Source organism: Carcharhinus amblyrhynchos, chromosome 12 (genome assembly GCF_965287045.1).
Source record: "Carcharhinus amblyrhynchos chromosome 12, sCarAmb.v2.hapA, whole genome shotgun sequence".
Classification (NCBI taxonomy): Eukaryota; Metazoa; Chordata; class Chondrichthyes; order Carcharhiniformes; family Carcharhinidae; genus Carcharhinus; species Carcharhinus amblyrhynchos.
The window spans coordinates 64,007,067-64,019,124 of record NC_137335.1 but is presented as its reverse complement, the minus strand read 5'-3'; the positions used below and the strand labels follow the sequence as shown (position 1 = coordinate 64,019,124).

Sequence of the window (12,058 nt, the reverse complement as noted above, 5' to 3'; positions counted from 1 at the left end):
CAATCTATATTAATCCCATTTATCAACATTTGGTTCATAATCGACTATGCATTGCCAATTTAAGTGTTCCTCCAGATGCGTCTAAAATACTGCATGAGTACTTGTCTCCACCACCCTCTTAGGTAGTGTGTTCCATATTTCTTTGGGTGAAAGAAATTTTCCTCAGATCCTCTCTAAACCACTCACTTCTCACCTTAAACCTATGCCTCTGTTCTTGGATATCTCTGCCATGGGGAAAAGATCCTTACAATCTACCCTATCCATGCCTCTCATAATTTTGTATATCTTCATCAGATCCCCCCTCAGCCTCCTGAATAGACTGAACAGACTGGGCTTGTACTCATTAGAGTTTAGAACGATGAGGGGGGATCTTATTGAGATGTATAAGATGATGAAAGGGATGGATAGGGTAGAGGTTCTTCCCGCTCAGAAAGGACAGCAGGACTAGAGGGCACAGCCTCAAGGTAAGGTGGGGGAGCAGTTTAGAACAGAGTTGAGGAGGAACTTGTTCACTCAAAGGGTGGTGAATCTCTGGAATTCTCTGCCCGTTGAAGTGGTGGAGGCTACCTCGCTAAATATATTTAAGACGCGGGTAGATAGGTTTTTGGTAGGCAAGGGGATTAAGGGTTATGGGGAGAAAGCGGGAAAGTGGAACTGAGCCACTTCAGATCAGCCATGATCTTATTGAATGGTGGGGCAGGCTCGAAGGGCTAGATGGCCTACTCCTGCTCCTATTTCTTATGTTCTTATGTTCTCCTCTGCTCCAGGGAAAACAAACCCACCTAGTCTCTCCTCATAGCTGAAATTTTCCATCCCAGGCAACATCCTGATGAATCTCCTCTGCATGGTCTCCAATGCAATCATATCCTTCTGATAGTGTGAGGACAAGAACTGCACGTAGCATTCCATCTGTGGCCTAATCAATGTTTTATAAAGTTGTACCAAGATTTCCCTACTCCTATGTTCTATCCCCTGGCTCCTCGATGCCACATTTGGTAAGCATTCCGTATACCTTGTCACTACCCCATCTACCTGTGCTGCCACCTTCAGGGATCTATAGACTTGTACATCCTTAATACTCCCTAGGGACCTACTGTTAATTGTGCATAAACTACCCTTTTTAAATGTCCCAAAATACATCACCTCAGATATATCAGGATTAAATTCCATCTGCAATTGCTCTGCCCAACTTACCAGCTGATCAGTATCAGTCTATAGCCAAAGACTATCTCCTTCTCACTATCAACAACATCACTAATTCTTATGTCATTTGCAAACGTACTAATTATATCTTCTACATTCACATCCAAGTCGTTAATGTAAATAACAAACAACACCAATCTCTCTGGTACACTGCCGGCCACAGAATTTCTAGTCACAAAAAGCAACCCTCCACCATCATCCTTTGTCTCCTATTAATAATGTCCCAGATGTTGATATTGAGGGATGCTGAAGGCACTGGATATTGCAAAAGCTGTAGGCTTGGATAACATTCCAGCAGCATTACTGAAGACTTGAGCTACAGAATTAACTGCAGCCTTAGCCAAGATGTTCCAATGTAGCGTCAATGCTAACATTTACCTAGTAATGTGCAAAACTACCCAGGGCATGTCTTGTCCACAAAAAAGGAGGACAAATCCAACCCAGCCAATAGCTGGCCCATCATCGACTCTCGATCATCAGCAAAGCGATGGAAAGGATCATTGACAGTGCCATCAAGCAGCACTTACTCAGCAATTACTTGCTCGCTGACACTTACAACTCCTGACTTCAGTACAACCTTAGTCCGAGGATGGGCAAAAGAGCTAAACTCATGAGATGGGTGTGATTGCTGTTGCATTTGGCAGAATTTGGCCAAGTGTGGCATCGCGGAGCCCTAGCAAAACTGAAGTCATTGAGAATTGAGGGAGCGGGGTGACACTCATCATTTGGTTATTTTGATGAGTGAATTAAGCATTTACATCATTGCTCATGCCTCTTTGTTTTATCAAAAATGACATAGCACCAACCTCTCCCATCCGAAAGATCTCTCCCATATTGAATGCTTGAGAGGTATTACAAACTGCGCAACAATCTTGACGGTTTCAACATGGTCCACGTGAGGTTTGCCGGCATGTTAAGCACCTTCTGCCCTCCCCGGTACCCACCAAGTTCCCCCCTTCTCCAACCTGATCACAATCTTGTCATGTTCCTCCCTCCTGTAGCCTGCTAACTCCAATATTCCTGAAGCCTACCTCCCCACATGCACACCATTTACATGCAATTGTAAATGTGAATATTCCCATTTCTCACTGTTGGAGAACTTAATTTGGAGGAGCCACTTAATTCTGGTGAACTGGCCTTTTAATAGTATGCATGACACACAGATGCATGCAAAAGAGTTTCCTGACAGTGTTCATCAGGAAGCTTGACATGCCTTTAAAATACTAAGAAATTGACTGCAAAAGTTCTTCTTGCCATGGGGAAACTGATTTTTGGCCTCCTGCCAAATTAAGTTTTCCCCGCCCGCCAAACTTCCCTTCACAGGTGGGACCGGAAGATTCTGGTCAGATTTTGCACCATCTGCTTTCCACAATTTTTGCCACCTATAAAAATTTCTTCCCTTGCTATAGTCATTGCCTATTCAAATAAACCAGCACTTCTCCAAATCAGGAGGAGCATTTTTTTTTCTTAAGGCTACGTGTTATCCTCTTATCCATACCGTTTTAGAATAAGCATAACCAGCTGGAGAACTGTAAGAAGGCTGATAATGCAAGCTATTTTCTGCTGTCTCATCTTAATCTTGTTACACAAATGATTGTGAAGGGATTCATGAATTTTAATTTTACCCTTTACATTAGCCTCCGTGTCATGCATCCCAGCTGCCGACTACAGGAGCTGGCCACCCAGCCTTACGCTTTTGGGCAGTGGAGGGGATGGGGGAGGATTGCCTATAATCTTGACAGTTATGCAAGAAAAATATGGACTTACCAACCACTCAGGAAGCTGATTAACAGCGATCAGGAGAAACAACTTTGCATCTTAAACTTTTCAACTCCAACTAATTGCCAAGGTCTTGTTTTTTTTGAACAGGAGGTTTTAATAGCAACAATTTACAACATACAGACAACAAATTACTACAATAGCCCACTATTCCCATGTTCCTACTTCAGTGTTTGTACTTTAAAAAATGCTTTCATCTAACAAAAGCCATTCACCCTAAGCATCATTTTCCTATTTTTAAGTAAACTTCATTTTTTTTTCACAACATTTCCCCTTTCAATTCTCTCTTCCCTTCTTGAAGCTGACAGGTTGCTTTCAGGTGCAGGCTACCATCTGGTATAAGTAGATGGCCTTCGTGTGTGAACCTCCGTGTAGACTGTGTGGCCTGAATTCTTGCTTCCTGTTCAGAGGCACAAACTCAACTCACGGGAAAGTGCTCTAGAAGGTAGGATTTTCGGTCTGAGGAGGTATGAAAATGAAAGAAAAACATAAAACAACCCTCACCTCTCACACCCTCTCGCCCTCACACCCCCTCACCCTCAAACTCCTTGCTCCTCCCATGCTATCTCATGCCTCTTCCTACTCCCATGGCTTCTCATATCCTCTAGACCAACTTATCTTCCTCTATCTATCAACCTATGGTACTTTATAGCCCCTGTGCCAACTCATGCTAATCCATTCCTCCAACCACCACCTTTGTCCTTACACTTACTGAGCCAATTCAACCAGTATCGGGTCAGTAGTTTTAGCTGGGGGAAGGGTAATTATGAGGCTATTAGGAGAGAATTAGGAAGCATAGGTTGGACTAGGAGACTATGGGGTCTCGGAACGTCCGAAATGTGGAGTTTTTTCAAGGAGCAGCTACTGCGAGTCCTTGATATGTATGTCCCTGTCAGGCAAGGAGGAATTGGTCGAGCTAGGGAACCGTGGTGCACTAAGAAAGTTGGTTCGCTGGTTAAAAAGAAAAAGGAGGCTTATGTCCGGATGAGACTTGAGGGCTCAGGTAGTGCACTGGAAAGCTTTAGATTGGCTAGGAGGGAGTTAAAGAGTGAGTTAAGAAGGGCTAAAAGAGGACATGAGAAGACTTTGGCTGATAGGATTAAGGAGAATCCTAAGGCGTTCTATAGATATGTTAAGAACAGAAGGTTGGTTAGGGCAAGATTGGGACCAGTTAGAGACAGCAGTGGAAATTTGTGTGTGGAGCCGGAAGAGATTGGAGAGGCATTGAACCAATATTTCTCTTCGGTGTTCACGCAGGGGGACATAAATGTAGCTGTGGAGAACACTGGGTTACAGGGTTGTAAACTGGACAGTATTGCAGTTGATAAGGAGGATGTGCTAGATATTCTTGAGGGTTTGAAAATAGATAAGTCCCCTGGGCCGGACGGGATTTACCCTAGGATTCTCTGGGAGGCAAGAGAGGCAATTGCAGAGCCTCTGGCTCTGATCTTCAGGTCGTCGTTGGTCACAGGTATAGTGCCAGAAGATTGGAGGATAGCGAATGTTGTCCCATTGTTTAAGAAGGGGAACAGAGACTTCCCCGGGAATTATAGACCGGTGAGTCTTACTTCTGTTGTGGGTAAGGTTTTAGAAAAAATTATTAGGGATAGGATTTATAGTTATTTGGAGAGTAATGAATTGATTGGAGATAGTCAGCATGATTTTGTGGAGGGTAGGTCGTGCCTTACTAACCTTACTGAGTTTTTTGAGAAAGTGACCAAAGAGGTGGATGGGGGTAAGGCAGTTGACATGGTATATATGGACTTTAGTAAGGCGTTTGATAAGGTTCACCATGGAAGGCTTCTGCAGAAAATGCAGATGTATGGGATTGAGGGTGATTTAGGTAATTGGATCAGGAATTGGCTGGCGGATAGGAGGCAGAGGGTGGTGGTTGATGGTAAGTATTCGTCATGGAATTCAGTTACGAGTGGTGTGCCTCAGGGATCTGTTTTGGGGCCACTGCTGTTTGTAATTTTTATAAATGATCTGGATGAGGGTATAGTTGGGTGGATTAGTAAATTTGCTGATGACACCAAAGTCGGAGGTGTGGTAGATAGTGAGGAAGGGTGTCTTAGTTTACAGGGGGACTTGGATAAGTTGCAGAGCTGGGCCGAGAGGTGGCGGATGGAGTTCAATGTGGAAAAGTGTGAGGTAATTCACTTTGGCAGGAATAACAGATGTGTAGAGTATAGGGCTAACGGTAGGACTCTGAATAGTGTGGATGAACAGAGGGATCTAGGTGTATGTGTACATAGATCCCTGAAAGTTGGGAATCGAGTAGATAGGGTTGTTAGGAAGGCATACGGTGTCTTGGCGTTTATTGGTAGGGGGATTGAATTTAGGAGCCGCAGCGTCATGTTGCAACTGTACAAGACTCTGGTGCGGCTGCACTTGGAGTATTGTGTGCAGTTCTGGTCCCCACATTATAGGAAGGATGTGGAGGCTTTGGAGAGGGTGTAGAGGAGGTTTACCAGGATGTTGCCTGGTATGGAGGGAAGGTCCTATGAGGAGAGACTGAGGGATTTGAGGTTGTTTTCGTTAGAAAGAAGGCGGCTAAGAGGAGACCTTATTGAAACATATAAGATGATTAGAGGTTTAGATAGGGTGGAGAGTGATAGCCTTTTTCCTCGGATGGAGAAAGCTAGCACAAGGGGGCATAGCTTTAAATTAAGGGGTGGTAGTTATAGGACGGATGTCCGAGGTAGGTTCTTTACCCAGAGGGTGGTGAGGGATTGGAATGCCCTGCCTGCTGCAGTTGTAAATGCGCCTAGTTTGGGGGCGTTTAAGAGATCCGTGGATAGGTTTATGGATGGAAAGGGATTGGTTTAGCTTAGAGGGTCATTGCTTTTTAACTGGTCGGCGCAACATCGTGGGCCGAAGGGCCTGTTCTGCGCTGTTATGTTCTATGTTCTAGTATCCTCCACAGGCAGACTCACCCATGCTGAGATTAAATAAAATAAAGCTATTCAATATCTATTGAATAATTCACTATTCAAAAAAATCCCACTTTCATCGATTAAAAACCCATTTTTCATGTTTAACTTCCTTTAATCCCTTTATAAAAAATAAGCATTGAAATTCATAGTCCCACTTCAAAGCTGTCAATCAAAATGTGAACTGAGAAGCACCCCATTGTGAGAATGGAAGGTTGTGAAATCAGTCGAGTAGCACCTATCCAGTAATGATAACCTTCAGGTTTATGTACACTGAGTGAAATTGTAAGCACTGATCATTTTTTAAACATTGTGGACAATCTTTTTTCAAATATTTAAAGGTCAGGAGTTTTAAATGCCTTGACAACTTGACAGTTCCTTATGAGAATTCCATTTGGCTTGACAGCTCCAGTGAGTTCATGCATTTATTACGCACATTCATGTCTATTTTTGAAAATCCCAAGGGGCTTTTTATTTCTCCCAAAGGGCACCTGTCCTTTCCAAAAGATGTACCCAGCATATCTAAAAAAGTGCCATATCCTTCAAAAGGGTCCCTTGCCTATCCAAGCAACTCATTAAAGTTTGGACCTGCTCCTACCAGATTTAATCAATACACATCGTGTTTTTCACTCCAAGCTAAAAAAAACTGACACGACTGAAGACATTTGCTCTTTTACATAGGCAGCTGCTTCCACGGACCATGGCTATGCAATTTAAAACCAGCTTCTGTTTGCCCCTGCAAAGAGAGTGGGTGCAATGTTTGGGTGTGAGACTTCCAGATCTGGCCTCCAAAGTCAATTCTGTAACAATGGAGGGGCTCTGCTTGTCAACTGTTCATTCAATTTCATTCTCCTGCCCTATCCCCATACCCCTTCATTCTCTTAGTAGATTCCTGGAATCTATCCTTGAATATACTTAATGATTGAGCAACCATAGCCCTTGGGGTAGAGAATCCAGTGATTCATAACTCTTGGAAGGAAGAAATTTCTCCTTACACTGGTCATAATTAGGCAACCCCTTATTCTGAGACTGTGACTCCTGGTTCGAGACTTCCAAAACAAGGGAAACATTCTCCTAACATCTACCCTGTCAAGTGCCTTAAGCATGTATGTTTCAAGGGGGTCACCTTTCATTCTTCTCAATTTGAGGGACTATAAGCCTACTCTACTCAATCTTTTCATATAGGACAATCCCCTTATCCCAGAAATCAGTTTGGAACCTTTGTCACTTTGTTTTACCCCCGTCCCAAGACCAGAGTGAATAGCTAGGCTGTTTTGGGTAAGAACTATCTCAACATAGAACTGGGATTCCACTTGAGTTTTCTTATTTTAATGGAAAGTCCAATATATTTGAAATTACTATGCCATACCTTTGAGTGTTGATTTATTCTTGATCTACAAAATACAGAAGCAAATTTCTCTGCATTGCAGCACATAGGTTACAGCGGCACACAATGGGATGCACTATGCTAAATTCTGATGTATTCAATGTGTTTTGTCTTTGATCAGCCTGTGGGGTCCATAAATTAGCCTATTGGTTTCTCCCCCCTTTCTTTATTGGTTGGAATCTTCGTTTCACACATGCTATGTTCAATGGTTTATTGAACAGATAGAACAGCTTGTTATTCAAAGAAAGAAGATGCCTATTTATCCATTGGTCTGCTATATAAAGCTGAATAAGTATAATGTCAAACTTAATAATTTGATCTCTTCCTTTTTTGTGTTAATTTTTGATTTTTTTTATCCCTTGTAGGAATTGATTTTTGAACGTTTCTGTGCAGGGACCGCTTGGGGAGGCAGTGGCACACTGGTATTGTCACTGGATTAGAAATCCGTCGATCCAGGGCAATGCTCTGAGGACCAGGTTCAAATCTCACCATGGCAGATGGTGAAATTTGAATTCAACAAAAATCTAGAATTAAAAAAGACTACTGATAACCATAAAACCATTGTCAATCGGCATAAAAGCCCCATCTGGTTCACTATTGTTCTTTAGGAAAGAAAATCTGCCATCCTTACCTGGTCTGGCCTACATGTGACTCCAGATTCACAACAATGTGGTTGACTGTTAAAATGTCCTCAGAGATGAACAATAAATACTGACTCAGCCAGTGACACCCATGTCTGATGAATAAAAAAAATACACATGCACTCATTACAAATATGGATACACTGCTGGAAACTCTGTGACCAGGGCATACTTGGTTAACTTTGGAAGGACAGTGCAAGCTATATGAAAGAAAACAGTAACATCAGTACAGGAAAATTTATAATTTATTGGTGTAATGTCACAGCCAGTGTGGTAGCAAGTCAACAAGTGTAAAAGTGTAGTTACCTCACAGATTGCATGTGATTTCCTAATGTCCAGGGACCATGATTTGAAAGCTTATTCATTTTGCTTTACCTCATCTACCATTATTTAATGGAGAAAATGGGCTGGTGACTTCCTTGTAGGTCTGCCAATTCTGCTCAGTGAACTGCTGGAAATTGTACAGGAATGTCCTTCTAACTTAGTTTTCTACATTTTTTGCTGGTAAATGCAAAAAGTTTCTGATTGGATACCTCGCTGTTGACAAAGTGGCATTGAAAGTTCATCAAATTGAGAAATTGAGCTTGTTTTATTTCATCCCCCTTGCAATTTTCTCCCATACTTTCCTGAAAGCACCACTCATACAGTTCCACATGCAACTGGCCACTCTCATTTTGAGACATAACTATGCCATTAAGCTGTCCTACTTTGGAGTATCAGAGCTTAACTCAACCTTGCTGTCAGCCAGTGCCCATTGTTCCAGTAGATATTACTGGATCACAGTCAGGACCAGGAGCCCTGGCTGTTTTTCATCCTGGACACCACCCCTCCCCCCCGCCCATCCCATCCCTATCCTAGCTCAGGGCTGAAAAGCCAATTACTGTGGGCTAGATTAATGAAGATGATGAGGGTGTATTGTCAGTGACAATCCCAACCCTTCCTGATACCAGATTCCTTAAGGGACCTCCCCAAACCACACCCTCAAACCCAGGAGCCCAGAAGCAAACATGGCAGGGCTTGTGGTCATGCTGCCTGCACGCTTAGTCCCATATCTGACATTGAGTGAATACCTATGGCAGTAGCAGTAGTTCTAATGCAAACATTAATTCCCACCTAAGGACCTCAATTGGCAACAAGGCCACCTTCTGGCCTTCCCGCTCTGAACTTATTTGGGCTGGAGGTCTCTACCTGACACCCTCCCACCTGATTAAATGTATCCCACCAAACCTTCCACAGGTAAGGGTACAAAATTCCAGCCACCATCCTTTTGGCAACACTCAGATCAATTACCTCAGTGGAGGCTATGGATTTAAGCTGGGAACTGCACTCCTCCACAAGACTCTACATGAACATTGGGTTTCTTGATTGTTGGGCATATGTCTAAATGGATGTGCAAGCGTTCATGCTGGAAGAATGTGAAGAAATGTGTTTTGAAAGGTAATTTAACATGAATGACATAGAACCAAAGTAGCACTGGTTCTTCCCAATTGATTGTAGTTTTTGCAATCGCATTGTGTTCTTCTCTTCAGCGTTTGTGCACTTGGTTTTCTTGTCAATTTGGGGATCTGCCTTCAACTTCTGACATCTTCTTTCTGTGTACCCATCCAGTTGATCTGGTCTCTTTTTGCTCTCTGCTCCCTTGTTCAGCAACCGCATCCTGCACCAGTGATAAGTAAGAGAGAAAATAAAGTACAATACAGAAAGAAAATACAACAACAATTGAGGTGAAGGGAGAATTGAAAGACATGATGAGGGAGAGAAAAGTGAAGGACTGAAGCAGAGAAGGGAGCAAAATATGAGGTCAACAGATCAGGATAAAAAGAGGAGGAGTGATGAGAATTGAAGGGGGTGAAGGAGAAAAAGTACCAGCTGAGAAGCGAGAATTGCAATGTGAGAAAAGCAAGGGATATAGTAGGAGGAGGGAAAAGAAGAATGAGGAGAGGAAATGATAAATGGAAAGAGAGGCAGAAAAAGTAGAAAGGGAGAAGAAACAATATTTTTCCAAACTTATAAATATTTGTATCCTTGTGTAGATGGGAACAAGAGGCTGCCTGAAAATGATCAAAAGTGTTGAATTATAATTTAGCAAAATGTTTCTGTTTTCTTTTCGCAGATGAAGGATGAGAAAACCGAGAAATATGATGAGAACCTCCACTATCCTATCCTCGTCACTCTAACAAAACAGGAAACAGCCATTAATCCCCAACCAAGCTGAGACCTGTGAACGTACTGATGCAGCCCTGAGACTTCTAGCGGCTGCGCTCGTCAATATGAAAGCACAGCTCGTTAACAATTTCTCCTTGAGGATGCTCATTCTGGAAGTAATACTTTGTTGTTGAAGAGTAAGAAAAATTTGCAAGTGTAAGCTCACCCTTTTCCCTACATACAAACTACACAGAATTTGCAATGTTCCACATTTTCCAATTAAAGCAGTTTGCCTCGCTGAAGGCGGCTGTGTATATGTAATTGTTTTTTTTCTGATTGCTTTGCTACTTAAAATGTAAAGTCCTTTATTTTCTAAGGTTTTTTCCTAATGCTGTTTTCCTAACTAAAGAACGTTATACACTTGTTTATTTTTCAATAAATTTATAGAAAGAAATCTCCATTTATAATAAGTAATCTGCAAATCCCTTTATTTTCTTCAACTTTTTGGCTCAAACCTAGATATAATGCAAAAAATGCTTTAAGCTTGGGTGGTGTTCACTTCCATTTGCTTTACCTATCTGCATCATTGCAGGAATCTTGTAAACTTGACCACTTAGCTTTAGTGAGATAAAGCCTGTCCAACCCTCTGCCCCTCCCTTCCAATTATGTATGATTAGTCTCAGTGTGTTGTGTCAAGATGAAGGAGTGTGCTGAGTGGCTATTATCTGTTTAGTTGCAAGGAATCCACGCAGTTTCTTATTTTCTGCAGAGAATGAATCTTTTGCAGTATTTGGTTCCAGCAGTTCACTGTGATAACCTTTCTTTGAACCTACACTTTGGAATAATTAATTTTAAATCTCCGTTTGATGGCTTTCTGGCAGATAACTTGCTGCTCTGAGTAATTCCTAAATATTTACATATATCATTCTCATCAAACTTTCTCAGGAAAATCCTCACATCATTGCACACTTTAGATGAGCAATCACTTACACAACCAAAGTGATGTCAAAGGCTGGGACAATAGTTTAGGACAGTCAGTTGAAAGCAGTTTTTAACCTTGGTCATTATTGCTATTTATCCAATGCTCCTTTAACCCTAATTTTGAATAAAGTAAAAACTTGAAAGTGTTGTGCACGGTTCAGTTTTTTGTCTCTGCATTCCTATTTTGTGCTTTTCATTGTTTTTTTCCCCCCCCCGCTTTCTTTGTCCTCCTTCTTTCCTGTGGTTAAGCAGATCCTGAAAGGGCTTAGCAGTTAATACTGGGATCTAGTTGTAGGATGTATACAGTAGCAGAATCCAAGAAGCTGAGCAAATGATGGAAGCTTAGTGTTGCAAACTGAGAAGGAAAATTGTTTTTAATTAGCACCTTGGTAAGAACTGCTGATTAATAGCGTTTGGTTTTGTGAAGGGCTTTCAGCTGAGTAATTTGTGCAGCCATTACAACAGTTTTGTCAGAGCTTCTCTCCTGTTGTTAAACACAAACAGCAGATGATAACAGCCCAAGATGAGTTTGTCAAGTAACAATTTATATTACTGAAGTAATAGCATTTGCACTAAGGTGCAGTAGCTCATTAAGAACTAAAAAAAGCCTTTGGAGAACAAACTTTTGAGTGTCAAAATGTCCTTTCAATAGGATCAATTTTAGCAATCTCTATTGCAGCTTGCATTTGTCTGTGTTGTGTATGAATCCATATGATTAAGAATGTACATATATATATATATATATATCTGATTGCTATGCCAGGTGGGGAGTGCTCTGAGCCAGACTAATATCATAGCAATGGCAGTTAACTGCTGAAAGCCTCAAATAATAAAGTTTCAAAGTAATGCCAACTCTAAAGGAGCTTCAGATTGCATTGGATGTGAGTGAGAGTCATCCACTGCATGCAGCACAAACCTTTGTTATGGTTCAGGTCAGAAACTCCAAAGTATTTTGTGGAGCTCACCTGCTTCTTGAATTTGACTGGGAT

The 12,058-nt window shown here is 41.8% G+C and overlaps 1 protein-coding gene across 2 annotated transcripts in view; it reads left to right on the top strand.

The window, feature by feature from the left end:
* The window catches only part of camkmt (calmodulin-lysine N-methyltransferase), a 334,060-nt gene extending 322,862 nt beyond the window's left edge, over positions 1–11,198 (top strand). For both annotated transcript variants that reach the window (XM_080199825.1, XM_080199823.1), the window contains exon 11: positions 10,057–11,198. In XM_080199825.1, coding sequence (XP_080055951.1) covers positions 10,057–10,158 — 102 coding nt within the window. In that variant the 3' untranslated portion in view covers positions 10,159–11,198. The remainder of the gene's footprint in view (positions 1–10,056) is intronic.
* The last annotated feature ends 860 nt before the right edge of the window (positions 11,199–12,058 follow it).